At 34.1% G+C, this 24,349-nt stretch overlaps 1 protein-coding gene across 1 annotated transcript; it reads left to right on the top strand.

Annotated features, from left to right (window-relative positions):
* Positions 1-10,162: 10,162 nt before the first annotated feature.
* LOC123266631 lies at positions 10,163-14,809 on the top strand. Its single transcript, XM_044730957.1, has 4 exons — positions 10,163-11,385; positions 14,046-14,117; positions 14,219-14,312; positions 14,576-14,809. The coding sequence occupies exons 1-3, from the start codon at positions 10,393-10,395 to the stop codon at positions 14,309-14,311; spliced, it is 1,158 nt and encodes a 385-aa protein (XP_044586892.1). The 5' UTR covers positions 10,163-10,392; the 3' UTR covers position 14,312; positions 14,576-14,809.
* The last annotated feature ends 9,540 nt before the right edge of the window (positions 14,810-24,349 follow it).

Consider the following 24,349-nt stretch of genomic DNA (forward strand, 5'->3'; position numbering starts at 1 on the left):
TATACTTTTTACATATCATAAGATCATTTTTAGGTACGAAATGATAAATATCAAAGTCTGAATTCTTAATTATTATACTTTAACATTTCAAACATTTACATAACGAATATTACTATTTGAAATAGTATTTTTTTCCATGTAAAGAGTAAATTGTAACGTTTAAATGGTAAATATTATATAGTAAATAGTAAAATCATGATTTTATTGTTTGAAATGGTAATTTTTAGCAGTTGATCATTACTTATTATAAATCGACTGTTATTTATTACAGTTTACTTTTTTCCGTGTATGAAAGTTGTTAATTACGTGTTCAATGCCGACTTTCATTAACTTTATCATTAATATTCATGATTTTTTCTTTATGAACGTCACATTGTGAACTGTATAGATAAAAATATAATGGCCTCATCTACACGGAAAGATTAAAACCCGACTGGTTCGTGTTCTGCACCAGACTTAGTCGTGTGCGGGTTACTTTGCACGGATTCTGGTACATCACCCGACTAAGTCTGGGGCAGAACACGACTCACTCTGGTGCGCACACGACTCAGTCGGTTGATGCACCAGAATCCGTGCAAAGTAACCGGCACACGACTGAGTCTGGTGCAGAACACGAACCAGTCGGGTTCTAATCTTTCCGTGTATGGCTTGCTCCCAAAACTCCCAAAGTATAAATATCGACAAAATTATATCTTTACTTCATTGTTTATCTGACGTGACTTATAATTATAATTAAAAAAAAAAATTTATTCTAATTCAAAGTAATCAAAAAGAAGTCGTTTTTGTTACTTGGTCTTCTTTATTTTGCTTACATCAGATGTTCAACTGCATCGAACATCATATGTTGTACGGAAAAGTTACAAGTAAGTCTTATTATTGAATAAGAAAAAGTAACGAGTGCTTAAATTTAATAAAATTGTGCATTTCTGATTTACTAAACTTTTAATTTCTTTAAGGAAAATTATCATCAACATGACAAGTGCTATGGTTACAAGGGAGCTAACTGTATTGATTCATCTGAGTGTCTCTCCACAGCCTACGGGTGCCGATCAGGAATTTGTCAAGAAGCGCGGAATGCTACACTCAAGGGTGTTGAGTGCTCTGCTAAATATGACAGTAAGTTTCATTTCTTTTTTTTTTTTTTTTTTTTTTTTTTTTAATCAAAGCAGCATCTAATTGATGATTTTTTGTTTCATCAGAGACAGTATGTTGGGTTCCGGGTACAATTAGTAACAGACGGTATGCACTTGAAGCTTACAAATTTCCTCTAGGTCCTGTTGAATACGTGTGTCGTGTTAATAAAAATGGTGTGACAGTACTAGGTAAAGTAGTGAAGGCATTGTTCCACTCAAATACTTGCAAGTATATTTGGAAAGGAGAAGCCTCTTCATCATCTGATTTTGAGGTATGTCGTTACATTTTAATTTGAAAAATAAATAAATAATAATGATATTGATTATACATTTTAATACATTAAAAGAAAAATAAACTTTGATCAAAAGAAAAATTCTTGAACCAAGAAAATAATTTTGAAGAGTTTCATTGTATTGAATCAAGTAAAATTTATTTAAACCAAGAAAAATTTTTTAGTTCAAGAAATTTTTTACTCAAATCAAGAAAATGAAGTTGTTCAATATTTTTTTCTTGATTCAAATAAATTTTTTTTCTGTGTAGTTTTGGTCATACTTATAAAGACAATTAATTCAAAAATTTTCTTTTTAAATAATAATATTAATTTTCTATAGCTCCTTGGTGACACTGGCAGTCGCTGGAAAAGTGACGGCTACAAAATGGACAAAGCTGTTTTTGGAGGTTTTTCTGAAGATGGAAAGCCTACTCTACTCTATTTGTCGAGCTTGGGTGAAAAAATACTTCCCAAAGTTTCACGGTAAACGATCCGGACGACTTTCTCCTCCAAGTTATAACAAGTGTAAGTTTGTTAACAAAGGAACGATTCACAAGCGCACTGATTTTGAAGTCTTAGTCAATGAATGATGCATTTAAAAGAACATTATTATTAATTCTCAATTATTGATATTTATTTATTTATAAAATATCTTTTTTGTATTTAACTATGTTTTACAATTTTTAAAGGAAATAAATAAATTATTCCTTCAACTTGCAAATATTTTATCTTGTAGTAAAAAATTTTATTAGTAAAATAAATTAAGAATATTTCTATTCTGACAAAAAAATTAACTTGATTCAAGAGAAACATTCTGGAACTAAGAATGTAATTTTTGATGATTTGATTATTTTGAATCAAGTGGAAAAATTCTTGATCTGGAAAGTTATTGGTCCAAATAAACTTTACTTAATTCAATCATTTTTCTGCTCGATTCAATATGATTAAACTTTTAAAATGATGTCCCCCACGGAAAAATTATGTATCCTTGAATATATGCTGGGAATATATCCTAGTATATATTCTGGAATATATGCTGAGTATAAGAAAATTCGCCGAAAAATATATCTTAGGATATATTCTAGAATATATCTTACCATATATCCTAGAATATATTGTAGGATATATTCTAGAATATATCCTACAATGTATCCTAGAATATATCCTAAGATATATTCTAAGATACAGTACCAACAGAAAATTTCTGGACAACCTTCTTGTTTACTTTTTAATTTAAATATGATATATAAACAAATTAACTTGATCTATGAAGAAAATGCTATTTTATTTTACAAAGAGTGTACGATCGTGTCATTGACTTTCTTCTTGATTTATTTTACTTTTAATAATCTTTTTAATGAATTTTCATCTTGTCCGAAAACTTTCTGTCGGTAGTGTATATGCATGTGTTACGTGCATTGATTATGAAACAGACTGTAGATTCAACGACAAACCAGACTATAGATCTCAAGAAAATTTTACGTACAACGGGACACATATGAGCGCAAATATATATCCATGGATATATCCGGGATATATACTGGGATATATACTAGCACATATATCCTAGCATATATTTTTTCGGCGAATTTTCGTAAACTCCAGCATATATTCTAGGATATATAATTTTTCCGTAGGGGACGTTATTAATTGAAAAATTTTTTTCATGAATTAACTTAATTTTTATATATCAGTGTGTCATGTCCGAATTATTATTATTATTATATCTCTATAAGTTTTTTATTATACCGTACACACGGAAAAAAGAAAAAGAAAAAAATTACATTATAAATAGTAATAAGCGTCGCTTCATATATATGAAAGACTAGAAAAATTGCAGTTCGAAATAACATTTTTATTAATTCAAATTTTGTACATTAATTTTCAGAGCTTTCAATGTAATATTTACATCCCGAGTCAAAATTAAAAAACTAATTTCAGCCTCCAAATTCTACTCGAGGGTAAGGAGGCTGAAATCAGTTTTTTAGATTAACTCAAGCTGTACAGCAAAACCTTAATTTCAGCCTAAACTTGGTATTTTTGTCCACTTTTACTAAGTTTAGGTTGAAATTAGTATTACAGAACCCTAAAATGACCCTCCAAAGTCTACAGTTCGATCGAGAAGAAGATCCTCATTGGTTTATATGAAATAGGTGAGAGGAAAGAAGGGAAGGAAGAAGGAATTTAAATAAAAATAGCTGCTGGGAGCGGGAAAAGTTTTAAATTTAAATTTTTTTATTTATTCATTATCCTCTTTAAATAGATGAAATATAAATAAGTGTGAAGTTAATTAAGTATCGAATTAACGCAAAAATATGGTCCCTGATTCCTTATTGATTGAAAAGTTAAGACGCGTGAAGCGCGAAATTTAAAATCCTAGTAATTTATAATTCTCATATAATTTATAAAATTCGCTATGTGAATTAACAAAAAAATTAGCATTAAAAAAAACATTTGATAAAAATGTTTTCTTTGTTTATTTTTTTTTGTTTTTTATAATTTTTCTTTTTTATTTTGATTTTTACTTTTTTTTTTGGAGTTTTTTAAAGGAGGTAGAGGGGGAGGGGATAAGGTATCACATCACATTTACATTCATTCATCTTAATTAAGTTTAACGCTTGCCTTATAAATAATTTTCTAAAAACGCCTATCGCTCTAACCGAGATTCGAACAGTACACCCAACGCACGCGAGACTACAACTTATCCGCAACGCCATACGAACGTTGGAGAAATTTTAATATCAGGAGTTTTATTAACCAAATGTATAGGGGTCATTCCATGTCAAATCGACCAATAGTTGGAATCGACCCCTTTCGATTTGGATGAATTTTGGTCAGAAGTTTTCTTTTATTATAAAACGAAGTTCTGCCAAAGGAAAAAAAATAAAAAAATTTTTTTCGAAAGATATGCAAATTCAAAATTTCGCGATTTTTCCAGTTTTTCAATTTTGTTTTTGCAATATCTCGAATGCTATTATAGATACAGGAATGGTCTTTCGTTTGTTTAAAAGGGGACACTTTGGGCTATTGAAAAAAAAATATTTTGGAAAAAAATTTAAAAAAATGCAAAATTTGTCAAATTTTGAATTTTTGAAAGTCGTCGAAAATGAAGACCGCCATTAAAATTTTGGCTCAATTTTTTTTGTATGATACCTTGTAATGATCTTAAAAGATCCTGAAATTTTTGGATAGGGGTTTTTTCAAAAATATGAATTTTAATCTCAAAAAAAAATTTTTGAATTTCAAAAAAAAATTTTTTTTTGTTTTTTGCAACTTCTATACAAGTTAAAGTTATGCAGATATATAATATTGTAATTTTGAGTATTTCGAAATCAAATGCACGACGTGAAAATATTAAATAATAAATTAATTTCAACTTTTATTCATTTTTTAGACATAATCTAAAAGTCAGGCTTTACGCATGATATAATTATTTATTTTCTCAACGCATGATATATTTTGTCCGTTTCTTCACTTCAATTACAGTTTTTAACCTCAAATAACTCAAACAGATATTAATTTTCTATAAAAATTAGAAATGATTTCATGAGAATATCAATTTTTTTTCGTTCTTTCGAATACTTATTTACTTACGAATTTCTGCACATTCATAGTTCTCAATCTTAAATTACAAATTATTCACATGTTAATAAGACGACAAGTGGCATCAACAACTTTAAATGAAGTAAAAAAAGGACAATTAACAAATTCTATCATGCGTTAAGGATGACTTATTTTAAGGATGCAAGATTATGTCTAAAAAATAAAAAAAAGTTGAAATTAATTTATTATTTAATATTTTCACGTCGTGCATTTTATTTCTAAATACTCAAAATTACAATATTATGTATCTGCATAACTTTAACTTGTACAGAAGTTGCAAAAAACAAAAAAAAAATTTTTTCTGAAATTCAAAAATTCATATTTTTGAAAAAAAAAAACCCCTATCCAAAAATTTCAAGATCTTTTAAGATCATTACAAGGTATCATACAAAAAAAATTGAGCCAAAATTTTAATGGCGGTCTTCATTTTTGACGATTTTCAAAAATTCAAAATTTGACAAATTTGGCATTTTTAAAAATTTTTTTCCAAAATATATTTTTTTAAATATTCTCAAGTGCCCCCTTTTAAACAAACGAAAGACTATTCCTGTATCTATAATAGCATTCGAGATATTGCAAAAACAAAATTGAAAAACTGGAAAAATCGCGAAATTTTGAATTTGCATATCTTTCGAAAAAAATTTTTTTATTTTTTTTCCTTTGGCAGAACTTCGTTTTATGATAAAAGAAAATTTCTGACCAAAATTCATCCAAATCGAAAGGGTTCAATTTCAACTATTGGTCGATTTGACATGGAATGACCCATAGATCTAAAAAACTGATTTCGGCCTCCTTGCCCTCGAGTAGAATTTGGAGGCTGAAATTAGTTTTTTAACTTTGACTCGGGTGAGCATTAGCTTCACAAATAAGGAGAAGAAAGAGTCCCACACATCATGCGATCATTTTTTAAGTACGAAATGATAAATATCGAAGTCTAAATTTTTAATTATCATCTTTTAACATTTCGACATTCATATAGCGAATATTACTGTTTGAAATAATATTTTCGCCACGTAAATAATAAATTCTAGCATTTAAATGATAAATATCATAAGGTGATCATTTAAATTACGATTTTACTGTTTAAAATAACAATTTTTTTCAGTAGATCATTACTTATTATAAATCGACTAAAGTAAAAGCCCCAATTATTGACAGGGGTCTAAATATTGACACCCTGAATTATTTTTAAATATATTTAATTATCTGTAATAAGAATAACTATCATATAAATTTTTTATTAATTAAAAAATTGAAAAAAAATTACTGTCAGTTCAAACCAGTTTACGAGCATCTATTTTCTTAACAACTTTGGTTAGAAAAGCATTTTATTTCAATAATGGGTGTCAATAACTAGTTGATAATTTTTAAGTTGTATCTCATATTGACAGCCAGTAGACAGCGTTATATGACGCTTTTTTTTACTTTGACCTAAAAAATTTACTTTAAGAGTTTGAACTTTTCTGATTCAATGAATTATTTTTAAATTAATTTTTACATTTTTAATAGTAATTAATCACTTTTATGGAAATTATTATTAATAAACTTTAATAGTATTGATTACTTAATAATGAGTTTCGATAAATAAAAATAAGCAGATAATTTGACACATACACAGTATAGGTGTCATTAATTGGGGCTTAGATATGTCAATAATTATTAGATCAATCAGTTTTTTAATCTGTCAATAATTGGTGTATCCGGATAATCTATTTAATTATTTAAAATTAATTAGTAAATATCACTGATTATCATTTTAAAAAAAGAAATTGATTAGTAAAAACATTACTTGAGACATTACCACAAATAAAATTCAACGATATTAACATTTTATGCTTAAAAAAATCAAATCATAACTTTGTGTCTTATAGTGTCAATAATTGGGGCTTTTACTTTATTATTTATTACAGTTTACTTTTTTCCGTGTTAAAAAAAATGAGTACTGTTTATTTGTGGTATTGAAATTACTATTACTTTTTTTAACTTTCTCTACTAATAAACTTTCGAGTTTGAAACAGTGTAATAAATTTATCATATGTGTGTTTATATTACCCTATGTCCATATACTTATTGCTACTAATATATAATATTTTAACCAAATTTTTGAACTTTAATTTTTCATATTCAAAGTTAAAGTGAAAACTTTGAAAATTTTACTGAGAGCATAAAGTAGAAAAATTCTAAGTCCAAAATTGGGCTTAGTTAATGTATTCAACTGTAAACTTACGAAATTTTATGTTCTATGAAATCGTAAAATTAACCTACTTATGCTCTTAGTAGGCTGAAGTACTGCAAAAAAGGTGTTCTAAGCGATCCTAGGTTTTGGAGGTTGAAAATATTATTCTACAACTTTAATTTTGGCATCCATACCCTATTTTCAGTACATTAAGGGTCAAAATAATATTTTACATTCAGCAGTAGGCACAACATTAAAAGAAAGTAGGCTTTTGAGGCTCGAATTAGTATTTTAATTTTGGCTCGGGATTTTACAATGTAATTCTTACAAAATCTGTAATAATTACAATCCGAAACTATAATTTTTTCAGTTTCTTATATGAAGCGCTACGTTACATTATAATGTAATTTTTATTTATTTATTCCAACGCCAATCGGCTTTATACATTAGATTTACATCAATTAAATTTAGTTTTAGGTAAAAAAAAAAAAAAAAATGAAAATAAAGAAAGAAATTATTAACATTTAATTAGAAATTAATTAAAATTAAATTTGAATTAAATTAAATTAAATCAATTTCATTTATTTTATAAGTTTAAATTATTAGCATTATAGAAAAATATCTCTAAGGGTAACTATTACCAGATAAAATGAAATTGCACTTTTTAAGAGGCTAGTGGTTATTAGAAGCAGTCGTTTAACTGATGATACAAACGATGTGATTGAAGTGTCAAATATTTCGAGGTTTGAGCAATTGTCATTTACTATAGATTAGCGATCCGATTCCTCGGGCTATTATGTATAGGGCATTCCACGCCAAATCGGCCACTTTTGACCCCGACCCCTTTTGATTTGGCTGAAAGTTTACCATTCTTTTCTACCCTATCAAAAACGTCTCTCATAATTTTTTCAAATTTTTTTTAGCCAACCAAAAAAAAAGTTATGAATTTTTCCAAAAAACCGTTTTTTTATTTTTAAATTGCCATAATTTTTTCAAAAATTGACTTATCGAAACGTTTTTTTTTTTTTAATTTTTGTTATTAAATGTTCTTTTTGAAAAAAAATAGAAAAAAAAATATTCAAACCTATCTTCATCGTTATTTTTTAGATTTTCCAAAAAAACTCCGAATTTCTCGATGATTACCATTTTTAATTTCTTTTTTCTTTCTTTCATATGAAACTTTGACATTTTCTATAGGTCTAGGTATATTATGATCTTTCAGCCATATTAAAGCAAATTTTAAGGGAGTTGGGAAAGAACAGATAGGGGAAAGGGGGGACCTACTCAGTGGGAATTTTTCCGTAATTGAAAAAATAATCAGACAGCCCAGACTGGGAATCGAACCCAGATCTCTCGGTTACGCGCCAAGGGCTCTACCATATAATTAATAGAAAAAAATATCGATGGTTCTTAACAAAAAATAGGTGTGCAGTTCTAAATAAATCGATACTTTTTTATTTTTAATAATTAACTTATTATTATCATTTATTAGTGAAATAATCAAAAATAATAAACATATAATAGTAAAAAATAATTGAAAGTTCATTGAGCATTATAAGTCGTGCACCTTTGAATTTTTCAAGCCTTTTTCTTTATTCATTTTTATCATTTTTAGGAGCTCAAAAACCTATCATATAGAGCGCAGTATGAGTTGTAGTATCATCTCTATTTTAATTTCGTTATGTAATATACTATCTGATATCTATATTTTTTGCATATTTATGTCAATTGGAATTCCCGTGAAACTAAATTTTGTCAACCATATTTACGAAAAAATATCATTAAATCTTACATTTACTAATAAAAAATTCTTATCATTTCAAGAACCTCATTAATTCGTTAGCATTTCCCAAAAAATAGTTTAATTATCATAAATTAATTAATTGATTATTCCTGATCTAAATACTGAAGGTTACACGATAATTATCGTGTCCGAAGTTTTTTTCGTTAAAAAAAACTCTTAAAGATGAAGTGAGAGCGACTACGTGGCCGAGCGGTTTAAGTCTTAAACTGCCCGTACAACAGTCGCTCAGGCGTAGGTTCGAGCCCTGGTAGTCGCAATTTTTCTACGATTTCCAAGGCTTGCTCCCTTGCCGATTGTACCTGAGCCAGGTTTCTGTGGTTTCCTTGGTCACTGTGCTAAGGGGCGGGGCACAGGCAAATGCGGGTACAGATTGTAAGTCGGCCACAGCCGCGGAAAAGAGGTAAAGATGTGTATTTAGACACATCAAAGACAATAAATAGTAGAAAGGGACTTAAAAATCCCACGTGTCTAGGCCAGAAGGCTGACGCGTAAGATTCAAAAAAAAAAAAAAAAAAAAGATGAGGTGAATTAATTTTAATAATTTTTCCGGATCTATTTTTTCCAAAATCTAATCAAGCAAAAAAAATTTAATCAGAGCAACTTATTAACAACAAGTGTAACATCACAAATAGATTATGTTGTGTGAATAATGACCGTGGTAACTGATGGTGATGGTCAATGCTGAACGAGTCAATTCCAGCTTTACAGAGGTCTACTGATTAGACCCTCTTTGTCGGCGACCAAGTCGATCTGTTAAAATAACAGATTAATTTACTGCCGTAACATCGTAACAAACTGTTTTGCTATTACAATTTGTCTAATTTTATTAACGAAACTAATAGATTTGTTGCTATAAGTACATACTTATTTGTTACAACATGTTTTCCAGTTATTCCATCTATTGTGTTATTTGTGCCTATATTATTAATAATTTAATTGTAAATAGAAAATTTTTATTTTCTCACTACAATGATTATAAGTCTAAGAAATTTCATAACTTCTTTATAAATTTTATATAATTCTATGAATTCTTATAAAATTTCGTAGAATCCAATTAAATTTTACAAAAATATTTTTTTCCAGGTTTTTTATAAAAAAAAAAAGAAAACTTATTCAACGATACTTATGTAAATACATACTTTCTTTATTCATATATGAGCTTCACGTAACCAACACATGAAAGCCAGCCCGTCCATCAATATTATACATTATGTATATTGTTTTCCCGGACAAACAGGCGTAAATAGCAAAAACCAATCAACAATCACGCAAAAAACACCACCAGACAATTTTGAAATCGATATACTTGCACTAGTCCGCTTTCAATGTCAGTATTCATTACCAACCAGCAATATAAACCAGTGGCTTTTGTTCTTCTCTCAATACGCGTAAAAAACTATCAAAATGCAGCTACGTGATTCGGCTAATCCTTCGGTTTCCACTCTGAGTTCTCGAGCGTTTGCATTTTTGTATTACGGTGTATTTAAAGTATTAGGACTGTCAACATGGTGGTGCGACTTGAACAAACTGATGGAATTGGAACTGGACGTGAACTTCTACAACCTGGAATACGAGATAACATTCAACCAAATGTACTACAACGTTATTTTAGGCGTTTACATGACTTACCTTAACTACAATTACTTCGTCTACGAAAGGGGGTACTTCCCAAAAAACATTGGTCTGATGGCAGACGGCGCGGTTAAATACTGCCAGGGTATAGCCCTCGAATCATACTGGATTGTGCTGATGATCTACATGTTCAAACAACATGTCCACGTGAATATCCTCAACAGAATGACAGGAATTGACACCAAATTGCTTGAAGTCTCGGGTCAAAAAGTAAAAAACGGCTTCATGATTTATTTTATATTTCTCTTCCACTTTTCCATGACCATTGCGTTGATAGTTCTGAAAGCAATTGATTTGAACGATAAGCCATACGAGCAATGGTTCGTTACTGTCATGCCGAGTATTTTCTACAGTTGGATGGTACTGCACTACATTCTATCGCTTGATTTCCTTCTCAGTCGAATTCGAATGACCAATAAGATAGCAAAAAATGCCAATTACGGTCACAAGTTGTGCTTCGGAACGGTCATCAAACTATCAGACCAGAATAAAACAATTAATGATGAAATTGAGAGTGTTACTGAAGTGTTTGATGAGTTAGCTGACATGGTAGCCGGCTTAGCTAAGTTCTATGAGCTACCACTGTTTCTTGCAGCTTTGAATGCTTTGGGAATTGCTACCTTCATTATCTATTATATTCATTCGTGGCATCAGGGAGACATAACTATTAAATCATCAGAGCTCATCATTAGTCAAATATGCCTCTCGACGATAATCATCGAGGTTCTTTTATTGGCATTTTACTATTTTACTGTCCAGAAAAAGGTAACTCATTTTTTTAATATAATTTTTTGAATCTATTAGTTTTGCACGCCTCATAGCGCGAAGCGCGTAAGTTTTGCTTTATACTTGACTCGTCAAGGTCAAGCAATTTTATGATCTTTAAATGTCTCTATCACAACCATTTTACACTTATACAATAATATAAGTAGATGTACACCGAGAAAACACTTAAATTAAACCATCTTTTACTTTCTAAAATCATTTCATGTAGCTATTTTGAAAAAAAAAAAACGTTTTGAAAAAAATTTACGTGGACGTCCGGATGTCACCCCATTTTGAATGTACCAACGATTACTCCCGAATAAATTGATATTTAAAGACCGGATCTTTTTTTATTAGTTTAAGAATGCGATGAACTGGGTCCGTATTTCATATCAGTAGCCTAGTTTAGGTATTTTTTTTTAAATTGAATTTTTATTAAAATTCACTACGATACAACCATATAAAGACAAACGAATTTTTCTTGTGAACTTTTCATAGTGAAAACTATGGCACCACTTAATCAAGCTAGATTTCTTTAGACTGTATGCACATATGATAAGAAAAAAGGGCGCTAATATTTAAAAAAAAAATAATCTGTAAGAAATTACTTAGGGGAGGGGAGGGGGGCAAAATGGGGTACTTAAGAAATCGTTATGATTTTAAGGACTTAAATACGCTGATTTTTCTCGTTTTCAGTCGTAATTGAAGGAAAATAATCAAATTTCAGGTTGCCGTAGAAAAAAAATTTTTTTTTTTGCGGGCAAAATGGGGTACCCCCTGAAAAAGTAAGAAAAAAAATTTCATCATCCGAAAATGAAATATCGTTAAAAAAATAACATTTTTTATCGATAAGTCTACAAAAGAACCCAGAGAGAGGAAAAAATCTCCTAAAAAAGAGACATTGTTAGTTGGAGCAATATACTCCTAACAAAAATTGAGGTAGCAAAAAAAATTTTAAAACTTTGTAGTAATTTTTGACGGGTTTCGCTTGATTAAAAATAATATCAAGATAAAAAAAAGAGTTCTCTTGAGAAAATTCTAGTTTTTGAATCTCCCGGTGAAAAATTTTTTAGACTCATAGTTCTCACGCAATTCAAAGTAACAGCACGAAAAAAAAGATTCGTAATTTTTTTGCACTCTCTTGGTTTAGAGATTCAGTAAAATTTTTTCAAGTTGAATAATCTTGTAGGCCTAAAGATTTTACTTTTTAAATTAAATATCTCACAAGCGCACTAAATCATTTAGAAGAAATTGGCGGCCTCTGACTCAGTTTTCTGAGCATTGATAGTTAAATTATGACATTAAAAATAATCCGAGAATAAATTCGATGTTATTTGAAAGAGACACTTTTTTAAAATAGTTAGTGTACGATTTCTCTTCAACACATCACCCGATTTTGATGCGGTTTGCAGCAATCAACGTCGTTTTTTAAATTAAAGAGCTGATTAGATTTTGGAATTGTTCGTTACATCTGTTTAAAATCTGTTAAAAGAAAAAAGTTATTTTAAATTTATGAGGAAGTCTAAGTTTCGCTGAACCTTATCAAATAACGCGAGTGTCGTTCAAATCAGTGGAGTCGCTCAAAAGTTATGAGAGGTTTACACTCACTCACACACACACACACACACACACACACACACACACACACACGCTGATAAAAATCCTCGTAGGAATATTAAGAGATACTTCCTAGGAAATTAAAAATGTAGAGATCAGATTAGAACTTGATTTTCGAAAACTGGCATGAAACCAATGATTTCCCGATTTTTATTTTTTTTTAAATCATTTATTTGTAAAGTGAGAACTTAAAAATTTAGAAAAAAAAATCTTAGATGTGAAAAAAAGTTTATTATGATGCTCAATGACGATAAAAATTACTGCACAGTAAAATTTTTCTGCCCTCCAGGCGGAAAGTGGCAACTTTCGGCCCGCTGCGCTAAACGAAATTGCCGCTTTCCGCCTCTGTCGGACAGAAAAATAGTATACAAACCTATGGCAGGAAAATAATAAATATCTCAGATCACATATGTCGACCTCGGCTTCGCCTCGGGCAACATATATGTGTTCTGAGACATTTCTCATTTTCTTGCCACAGGTGTGTAATATACTATTTCGTCAATGTGTAAAGTGTAAAAATTTTTGTGTAGAAAATTACACTCTAGAGTATGGAGAATTAACATCAGTTTGTGTAAAAACAGTCAGTAACACAAATATTTGTGTTAAATTTGACGAAAATTTTTTTACTGTGTAAAAAAAATTTTTTTTTGTTTTTTAATTAAAAAAATTTTTTTTTTCTCTGAAATCGTAGGAAATGACGTTAGAATATATTTTAGAAAGCTGAAAGAGCTTTTTGGAAAAAAAAAATTTTTTTACAAAATTTTGGGGGTACCCCATTTATCACCCCTATCCCATTTTGCCCCCCCCCTTCCCTAATTATAACTTTTTTTTTAATCAATTACACAATTCATTTTTTGTTAAAAAATGAATGAGCGTTATGAGGCGTGCACTTTTGAATTTTTCAAACTTTTTATTACTTCATTTAAATAAATATTTTTTTTCTCTAGATCTGAAAAAAAAATTTTTACACAGACGTTGTTTATCTGTGAAATAATATTTATTGTTTTTTTCCGTATTTGAATAAAAAAATAATTATTTTTCAGGTGAAACAAACAAGAAATAATCTGAATCTGCTGATGAGAAGATTCTATACTAAAACAAAAGTCGAAGTTACGGTAAACTATTTCAATTTTTTATTTAAATTTTGGTGCTAATCGGAGTAATTTGGAATCATGATGCTAGATTTTTACTAAGCTTGCTTTCCTCTTTTTTTTAGCAACTGGAGAACTTGGATGAGGATTCAGAATATCATCAAGTGAAAGTACATCGAGACGACTTATCGTTGTTATACAACGGTATTAACATGTGAGGTAAGTTATTGATTCATAAGAAAATTATTTGGATCAGTTATAAGTTAAATTTCAAAATAAGTGTTTTATCAGTGTAATTTTTTTACTTGAACAAAAACATTATTTGGAGAAAAAAAACTTTTTTTTTTTTTTCGGTGTAAAAGTATGCATTTAATCTTCTAAAACTCAAGTATTTTCCATTCAAACATGCCACAATAAATATAAATTTCACATTGCTTCGCTAAATTAATAAATTTAACATCTTCGTCGTATTTATTTTACAGATCAGCTTTCAACAGCGTCGTCGAAACAAATTTCAAACATCAAAACTAACACTCTAGCAATTCGCCAACTAGACGGCGCAAAAAGTACCATAAGAATACGTGTCGCTATTCTTAATATATGCTGTATAGCTATATAGTGTTTCCTTTCTTTTCTAGCGATGGATCGTCAATATGACGGCTGTCCAATTTTAAAATACAGTGACTACAAAATTTTTATAACTGATTTTTTTTAGTATTGGTGCATTTCTTATGACTTTTAGACCTTAATTTCAAGTATTTTTTCTTAAAAATGTTAATATTCAAGTATTTTCTATTCATAAATCAAATTTTTTATCAATTTGGCGCGCAAACTCGTTTTAATAAGAAAAAATCTTAAAATTATCAGTTACTGTGTTTTGAAATTGGGCAGCCGTCATTGATACGATTGTATGATTATTTTACTCGTAAAATTTAATTGAATTCAACTGTACAGATCATGACAAAACAGCTGCCTATTTTAACGAAACTGGGCATGTTTACGAGAGCTACTAGCTGAACTGATAAAAAAGTTAATTTTATTTAAGGAAAACAATCTTAAATTAAGGATAGCATTAAAAAAAATGATTTTCTTAAGTTAAGAAAATAAATTTTTCAGCTAATAAATTAGTCTTGAGCTAAGAATTTATTCTCTTATCTCAAGAAAATTATTTTCTTCAAAATGGTATTCTTGCGGTTCAAGATTGTTTCTCTTGAATCAAGTTAACTTTTTTTATCAGTGTGAATTTTCGAGTTAGACAAACGAAATTTTGAATCAGATAAACAGATTGTTATTTTGATGAAATGCCATTTGTGGTTACTTTGAAGAGTCTATGTTGTCAAGACAATATTTCTTCTCCAAGTAAGCTCAAATAATAGAATTAAAAGCCAATCCTTATTAAAAAAAAAAAAATTTCAATGATTTTACTTTTTAAACGCCTACTAAAGACATTATTTGAAATGATTTATACAATTTGACAGGATTAAAGATGATTTAAAAATTAATCATAAATCAAATCATTTTGTTTAATAAGGAAAAACTTTCCACTAAAAGTTAGCATTAGTTTACTATAAAGATTGTAATGTTCCTAGCGATTTTGTGATTACTAATGAATTTACTTACTCGAATATCTTGAATTTTACTGAAGTTATTAATACATTAATTTCTGAAATTTATAATGTTTGATATTAATTAATAGTTAGCATTTTGCAGTGAAATATAAATCAAAAATTTTTTTTCTTATATACTAACTGTTATATTATTAACCCTGTTAATGGCCCCTAGGCTGTTGGGTTTGTTTGTTTAAATAAAATAAAATAAATGTGTGATAATTACCGTCCGATAATATTGAAATCAGCATATATATAAAATGAAAATGGTCTTCGTTTGAGGCTCAATCACGCCTAAACCACTGATCGTATCGACATGAAACTGCGACCATTCGATGCGAAATTTTTCCTAGATGGTTTATGGCTATTTATTTTTCGAATTCCAACGTTCCTTCATTTTTTTATTGCTGTTTTACTTTTATGAACATTTATCCCGCTAATAAAAACAAAAGACAAGCATTTTCTCTTAATTCTTTTGTTTTCATGGATTTCAACGGAGTATATTAAACGGATTATGTTCTTTTACATTCAGCTAAGAATCTACTCACACACTCCCACGCACCCACCCACCTACTCCCCCTCATACCCAATGGAATAACTGATGAAAAACAAATTTTCTTATGAACTCCGCCGTCCATCTTACAGCATTAAATAAATATTTTTATTCTTAGCTTAGAAATTTTATCAATTTTTTTTTAATTACTTGAGAACGGCTGGACTGATTAGGCTATTTTTTTTTTTCGTTATCTTCAGAATTGTCAGGAGAAAGTTTTATAGGTAAGAAAATTTTTAAAAAATCCGCTAAAAAATTAAAAATTTCGGTGGTAATCGAAGGATTCCCATCTATAGAGTCACTCATCATGAAATATCGGGAACCATAAGACATAGAAACGTGAAACTTGGTAGGAATATTACTTTTGCTATGTAGAGGTCAGCTAAGACCGGATTTTAAGAAATTCATCCCCCAAAGAGGATTGCGGGGGCGTTAACAATGAACAATTCCTGTTTTTAAACTATAGCTCCTATAGACTTCAAATTTGGTAGAACTTTTCTGTCAGAGATGTAGAAATAGTTTATGAACGATTTTCACGATAGCTCTTCCCACAGGGGGTTGCGGAGGTGGGTATTAACAATTAAAATTTTTCATTTTCCAGCTAAAGCCCCTACAGGCTCCAAATTTTGTAGGAATTTTCTATAAGTGATGTAAAAATGATCTATGAACAAATTTTACGATATCCCACCCCAAAGACGATTGCGGGGGCGTTAACAATGAAAATTTTTAATTTCCGAGCTATAGCTCCTATAGACTCCAAATTTAGTGAAAGTCTTCTATATGTAATATAAAAATGATCTAAGAGCGGATTTTACAATGAATCACCTCCAATAAGGTTCGCGGGGGTGGGTGTTAACAATAAAAAATTTTAATTTCGAAATATAGCTTCTAAAAATTCTAAATATGGTAGGAATCTTTTATTATTCATGTAAATATTATCTCAAAATGGATTTCAATAAAGTCTACTTCCGACAAGAATTGCGGGGGTGGGTGTTAAAATCTAAAATTTTAATTTCCAACCTGTAACTTCTATAGACTCCAAATTTGGTGGGGATCTTCGTGTATGTGGGGATATTCGTGTATTCCTTTCAACAATCGTCTCTTCGGCAGCGGAGAAAAAGTCATTGAGAGGTTTCCAAAGCTTAACTTTACATGTAGCTATCCAATCAATGGACTAAGAATTATACATTCATTTTACTTTTGCAGATCACATAAACGATGAATTCTTTTATTGCGGGATCGCGGAAATATAACAGATTAAAATGAATGCATTTTCCAAGCACTTGAGATGTGGAAAAGAAATTTAGTTACTTATTCCAATAGAATTTATAAAAAAACATGAACAATTAATTTACTATAAAAATTGATGTCACCGAGAAAATTTTAGTTAACAGAAAATTCGTCGCACTTGAACCTAGACAAATTTCAACTTCACATATGAGACTTGCAATGACTTTAACTAAAACTTTCAATGCTCATTTCAAATTTTTTTCTTCGTGTCAATTATTATCAATTTTTGGAAGAAAGCCACAGAAATATTATAATGATTCCACATTAAAAGTTACAAGGCGCTCTCAGAGTTGCCTGCGCCTACCGCACGGTTTCCGAAGTGGCTGTATTGGTCATTGCGGGAGCTGCGCCCGGCGAAAACATGAAGGAGGCAAGAACGAGGATAAAAACTGAAACGCAGCAAAAGTGGCAGGACCGATGGACGTCGAGAGAGACAGGCAGATGGACAGCGCGACTGATCCCAAACATCAACGTCTGGCTTTCTCGGAAGCACGGGGACACGTACTTCTTTCTGATCCAGCTACTGACGGGACATGGGCAGTTCAATGCCTATCTATTCAAGATAGGTTTGCACAGCACACCAACGTGCAAATACTGTCCAGACAAAATTGACAACGCCGATCACACGTTTTTCGAGTGTGATCGATGGAAAGACGATAGAATCTGCACCGAAGAAACAATGGGCACCGCGCTCTCCCCTTAGAGCTTGGTTACCTGCATGATCAAAAAAGAAGAAAACTGGACAACTGTAGTAGCCTACGCGCAGCGTCTCTTGAAAGAAAAAACCGCAGAAAGGGATTAGAAACCAGTAATAACAAGAAGTAGGTGTCGTGAGGCACAACATGGACTGGATTGAAGTAATGCTAACGCGGTCCTGATCCAGTCTTCCCTGTAATATCTATAGAGAAACGAGAGAGGAGGATGTTTAGTCGGTATTGTTGCAAAATAATATTGTCTTCTGAGTCCGACATACCCGGGCACCAACACCTAGTCCTGGCAACAACACCAAGTCCTGGCATACGTAAACGTATTTTACCTCCTCTATAAAAAAAAATAAACACACACACACACACACACACACACACACACACACACACACACACACACACACACACACACACACACACATACAGACGCCATCGCAGCAATAGTCAGAGAAGCTTCCTAGGACCTCAAAACGTCGAGATCTGATGAAAACTCGATTTTCGAAAAACGGGGTAAGAACAAAAACTTTCCGATTTTTAAATATTTTCAATTTTCTTAGCGGGAAGTTAAAAATAATAATGAAACATAAAATTTTATTTATTTTCTATTTTAATTCGCCCAGCGAAGCGGGCAGGAAACGGCTAGTATATATATATATATATATATATATATATATATATATATATATATATATATATACTAGCTGTTACCCGCCCGCTTCGCTGGGCGCTTTATAGAATTGCATTTTTAGATCTAGACTTGAAATTTAATTAGAGTATTGTTTTGACTTGCACAGATTCCAAATGAGTATTGAAAGTTTTAGTTAATGTCATTGCAAGTCTCATAAGTAAAGTTGAAGTCTGTCTAGCTTCAAGTCCGAAGAATTTTTTTGTCATTTAAAATTTTCTCAGCGACATCAATTTTTCATAGAAAATAAACTTAACATGTTTTTTACATACCCAGTGTTTGGAAAATGCATTCATTTTAATCAGTAACATTCGGGGCAGAAGAGATACTGCTACCGGGCGCGTCTCCCCGAGCGGATGGGAGAACGCTCGCTGTCCTTGGATGACACTTAATCTCTTAGTTGATGAGGTACAGCGGGTAGGAGCCAAGCAAAATAACCAAACAAAATACGCTCCCGTGGACAAAACTCCCCTTTAATGGGTTGGTCGCACTAACTGACCTAACAAGACGATCGTTCTCTGCTGTGACCCACTGGGAGTGACCGGAACCTGTATCGTAGTTTCCGACGATGCAGGCCACGGCTGATGTGAGCTTGCTCTACCGAGGTGTAAGTTGCAGCAGTGGATCAGGAGCTAGCTAGAGAGCAACTCTCAAAACAGCCGCCGAAGGAGCCCAGGCCAGAGCCTAAGCAGAAAAAACCACGCAAATGGATCAGACCCGACGCATTGATCATCCGCCCGGCCGAGAAAACAAAGTATGCCGAGATTCTGCGTCGTATAAAGCAGGACGTCCCAGATGAGCAGGTTCGTTCAACTGTGGATAAGATCAACAAGACCAGAAGTGGGGACTTGTTGATCACGATTTCGAGGAAGAGCACTGACAAAGGCCAAGGTCTGCAAAAGACGATCGCGGACATCCTTAAGGAGGAGGCCAAAGTGATTTGCAAAGGGCCACAGGAGACCATCGAGATCCGAGATGTCGATGACGACACGACGAAAGAGCATATTCAGACCGCTCTAAAGAGGGAAGCTGGAGAAAGTTGTGAAATCCCACTAGAGGCAATCAAGATCCGTAAAGCCTTTAGGGGTACACAGACAGCCACAGTGTCACTACCAGCAGCTGCAGCACAAAAGTTACTGGAGGGAAACTGCAAAATAAGGATAGGCTGGTCTAATTGCCGAATGAGAGCAACGAAGAGACCCATACAATGCTTCAAATGCTGGCACTTTGGGCACTTCGGATCGCAGTGCAAAAGCGAAGTCGACCGGTCTAAACTCTGCATAAGGTGCGGAAAAGAAGGACACAAAATTGCTGATTGTAAAAATCCAGCTAAATGTGCACTGTGCTTTGAACGGCACGGCGTAGAAAAGGCGGCTCACCATGCAGGCACGAACAGATGCCCCATCTTCCAAGAAGCGCTCCAGAAGATAACGAAGCCAAGAACATGAAGATAGTGCAGCTCAACCTCAATCATTATGAGGCTGCGCATGACCTGCTCATGCAAACTGTGCGCGAATTAGAGGCAGATGTAGCACTTATAAGTGAGCCTTATAGACATCTGAGTAACCAACCCTGGGAATCTGACAGCACTAACAAAGCCGTCATCTGGTCCTGCGGTAAATGTCCTTTTCAGAGAACAGTCAACAATAAAGAAGCTGGCTTCGTAGCAGCATGGGTAGATGGCATCCGCTTCTACGGTTGCTATGCACCACCTAGTCTCTCTAATGACCATTTTGAAGACTTCCTTGATCGGCTAACTGAGGACGCAAGAAAACACTTTCCCGTGGCAATAGCTGGTGACTTCAATTCCTGGGCAACAGACTGGGGCAGCAAGTTCACTAATACACGTGGAAAAGCACTTCTCGAGGCAATGGCCACTCTGGACGTGATCCTTCTTAATACCGGTGACACGCCAACGTATACTAAGGGAGAGGCAAACTCAACTGTCGACCTTACATTTGTCAGCAGTTGCTTAGCTCGAAGAGGTTTTCCTTGGAAAGTATTGAACATCTATACAGCCAGCGACCATAGTGCGATACTATGGGAAATATCAACTGGCCAGAAACTAACAAGAGACAACAGGAGCGCTAGCGCGGTTGGGTGGAAAGTTAAGTCTCTCGACCCCACTGCTTTAGTAGTAGCCTTAGACTGCAATCCGATCATCGTAGAAACTGCTGAGGAGAAGACCAAGGACCTAATGAGAAGAGTCACCCAGGCTTGCGACGCTAGTATGTCTCGGAAACGTCGCATAAATTCAAGACCTTCAATGCACTGGTGGAACGATCACATTAGCATTCTACGCTCAAAGTGTCTTAAAAAAAGAAGAAAGTCTCAGCGTGGCTACAGACGATCTAACTCCGCAGAGCTGTTGGCAGAGTATAAAAAGGCCCGTCGAGAACTGAACAGAGCCATCAAAGAAAGCAAAAGACGTTGCTGGAAGGAACTGGTCGCAGAAGTCGAGAAAGATCCATGGGGCAGACCGTATAAGGTGGTTATGACCCACTTGAAATTCCAACCAATGCCATCACCTACGTGTCCACAACTCCTAGAGAAGATTGTTACTACGTTGTTTCCCCAACAGCTGGTATTCACCTGCAAGTTGGAGCAGCTCAATTCTGAAGACATCCCAACTATCACGTTGGACGAGTTGATAGAGGCAGGAAATCGAGTAGGGAATAATAAGGCGCCGGGATTGGACGGAATTCCTAATATTGCCCTGAAATCAATCCTTAGGGCAGCACCAACATTATTCCTGGACGTTTACGATACATGCCTGAAGGAAGGGACTTTTCCCCAGAAGTGGAAACAGCAACGGCTAGTGTTACTTCCGAAGGGGAAAAAGCCGCCGGAAGAACCGTCATCCTACCGACCACTCTGCATGTTAGACACGGCCGGCAAGATATTCGAGCGCATAATTCATCAGAGAATAGAGGCTTTAGTCGATCCACCCTAGCAGAGAACCAGTTTGGTTTCCGAAAAGGACGGTCAACTCTGGATGCTATCAAATTGGTTGTTGATATAGCCAAGGATGCAATCGCCGGAACGAGATGGAAAGGTGGAAAGAAGAAATACTGCTTGGTGGCTGCTTTGGACATCAAGAATGCCTTCAACTCCGCTAACTGGGACTGCGTTATGCGGGCTCTAGAAGAAAAAAACATACCAGGATACCTTCGCAGAATAGTAGCGAGCTACTTCACGAACAGGCTCCTGAAATATGACACGACGAATGGTACGGAAGTGTACGAAATCTCCGGAGGAGTGCCACAGGGATCAGTCTTAGGTCCTCTGCTATGGAACATCATGTATGATGGCCTCCTGAGAATAGCATTGCCTACGGGAGTCAAACTTGTAGCATATGCGGATGACGTAGCTGTCGTGATTGTCGCAAAGCACCTCGAAGAGATAGAAATGGCATTTGATATTACATTCAGACGAGTCAATTTGTGGATGGACATGATGAACTTGCAACTAGCCAAGCATAAAACCGAGGCAGTGCTCATCACCAGCAGAAAAACGGTAGAAACCATCAAGTTGAGAGTCGGAGAACAAGAAATCACATCACAACCATTTATCCGTTATCTGGGAGTGATGCTGGATGCACGACTCAACTTCAAACAGCAGGTGGAACATGTCAGTGCCAAAGCGTCAGTAGTGAGGGCTAGTCTCGCACGGCTGATGCCTAACATCGGAGGCCCAATGCAGAGCAGGAGGCTACTATTGTCATCAGTAGTCACATCAGTGCTCACTTACGGAATATCCATTTGGGCTGATGCACTGAAAACCCAAGAATCATGGAGAAAAGCTGGACCAATATACCGACTGAGTGCCCTACGAGTAGCTAGTGCCTTCCGCACTATATCAGAAGAAGCAGTGTGCGTCATTGCTGGAACCCTACCTCTTAGAGTTCTAGCAGAAGAAAGACGGGCCCTTTACCAACGAAAAAGGTCAACTGCACTGAGCCCGGAAGAACTTAGAATTGAAGAACGGCAGAAGAGCATAGGCCGATGGCAACTACAATGGGATGCTGCAGAGAAGGGTAGGTGGACGCACCGTCTCATACCTCGGATCGACATTTGGCTTAACCGGAATCACGGTGAGGTCAATTACTATCTTACGCAGATGTTGTCGGGACATGGGTGTTTTCGAGAGTATCTACACCGCTTTAAGCACGATGACTCTTCGGAGTGCCCGTCCTGCCCAGGAGCTGCTGAAGACGCGGAGCACGTCTTCTTTGTATGTCCTCGTTTCGATCCACAGCGTGAAGAACTGGAGAGGATCCTGAACCAGAGAATGCAACCAGATTCACTAGTAGAAGCAATGTTGTCATCAGAAGCTGCCTGAAACGCTACCAACACGTTTGCAACAGAAGTCCTTAAAGACTTGCGTTCCACCGAAAGAAAAAGAGCAAATAGCAGAAGATAGAAGGAAGATAGTTAACACCTTAGCCACCAGAAGGAAGAGCAGTAGCTAGATCCTCCCTTCACGAAGTAATGCCTGACGGCGGTTTCCATGAGGGATTAGAGGAAAGAAGGAAAAGGGGTTTAGAGTTTAGTGGGTAGGGGCGTTAGTGTCGAGTTAGTATGACGCTGCGTCGAGTCGCCACATATCCAGGCCAAACAGCTATGCCTAGAATCCGTAAAAAGGATTCCCCCCCCCTACAAAAAAAAAAAAAAAAAAAAAACACACACACACACACACACACACACACGGGAGGAATAACGCTAACGTCAACAAGGACCCTGCGCTATCTGGGGGTAATGATAGACGAGAAACTATCTTTCCGCGAACACCTCGATAGTGCATGCCAGAAAGCCAGCAAGACGGTGTCTAGCCTAGCAAGAATTATGACGAATACTATGGGACCAAGAACCAAAAAGAGGAGAGTCCTTCTGGAAGCAGTCCATTCGGTACTGCTTTATGGAGCGGAAATATGGGCAGATATATTAAAGCAGAAAACCTATCGGCGGAAAATGGCAGCAGTGCAGCGGCAAGGCGCTCTCAGAGTTGCCTGCGCCTACCGCACGGTTTCCGAAGTGGCTGTATTGGTCATTGCGGGAGCTGCGCCCATCGACCTATTAGCGTTCGAGAGAGCAAGACTCTACGACACTAAAATCGGTGGCGAAAACATGAAGGAGGCAAGAACGAGGATAAAAACTGAAACGCAGCAAAAGTGGCAGGACCGATGGACGTCGAGAGAGACAGGCAGATGGACAGCGCGACTGATCCCAAACATCAACGTCTGGCTTTCTCGGAAGCACGGGGACACGTACTTCTTTCTGATCCAGCTACTGACGGGACATGGGCAGTTCAATGCCTATCTATTCAAGATAGGTTTGCACAGCACACCAACGTGCAAATACTGTCCAGATAAAATTGACAACGCCGATCACACGTTTTTCGAGTGTGATCGATGG

The sequence above is a fragment of the Cotesia glomerata genome, linkage group LG6 (assembly GCF_020080835.1).
Source record: "Cotesia glomerata isolate CgM1 linkage group LG6, MPM_Cglom_v2.3, whole genome shotgun sequence".
Classification (NCBI taxonomy): domain Eukaryota; kingdom Metazoa; phylum Arthropoda; class Insecta; order Hymenoptera; family Braconidae; genus Cotesia; species Cotesia glomerata.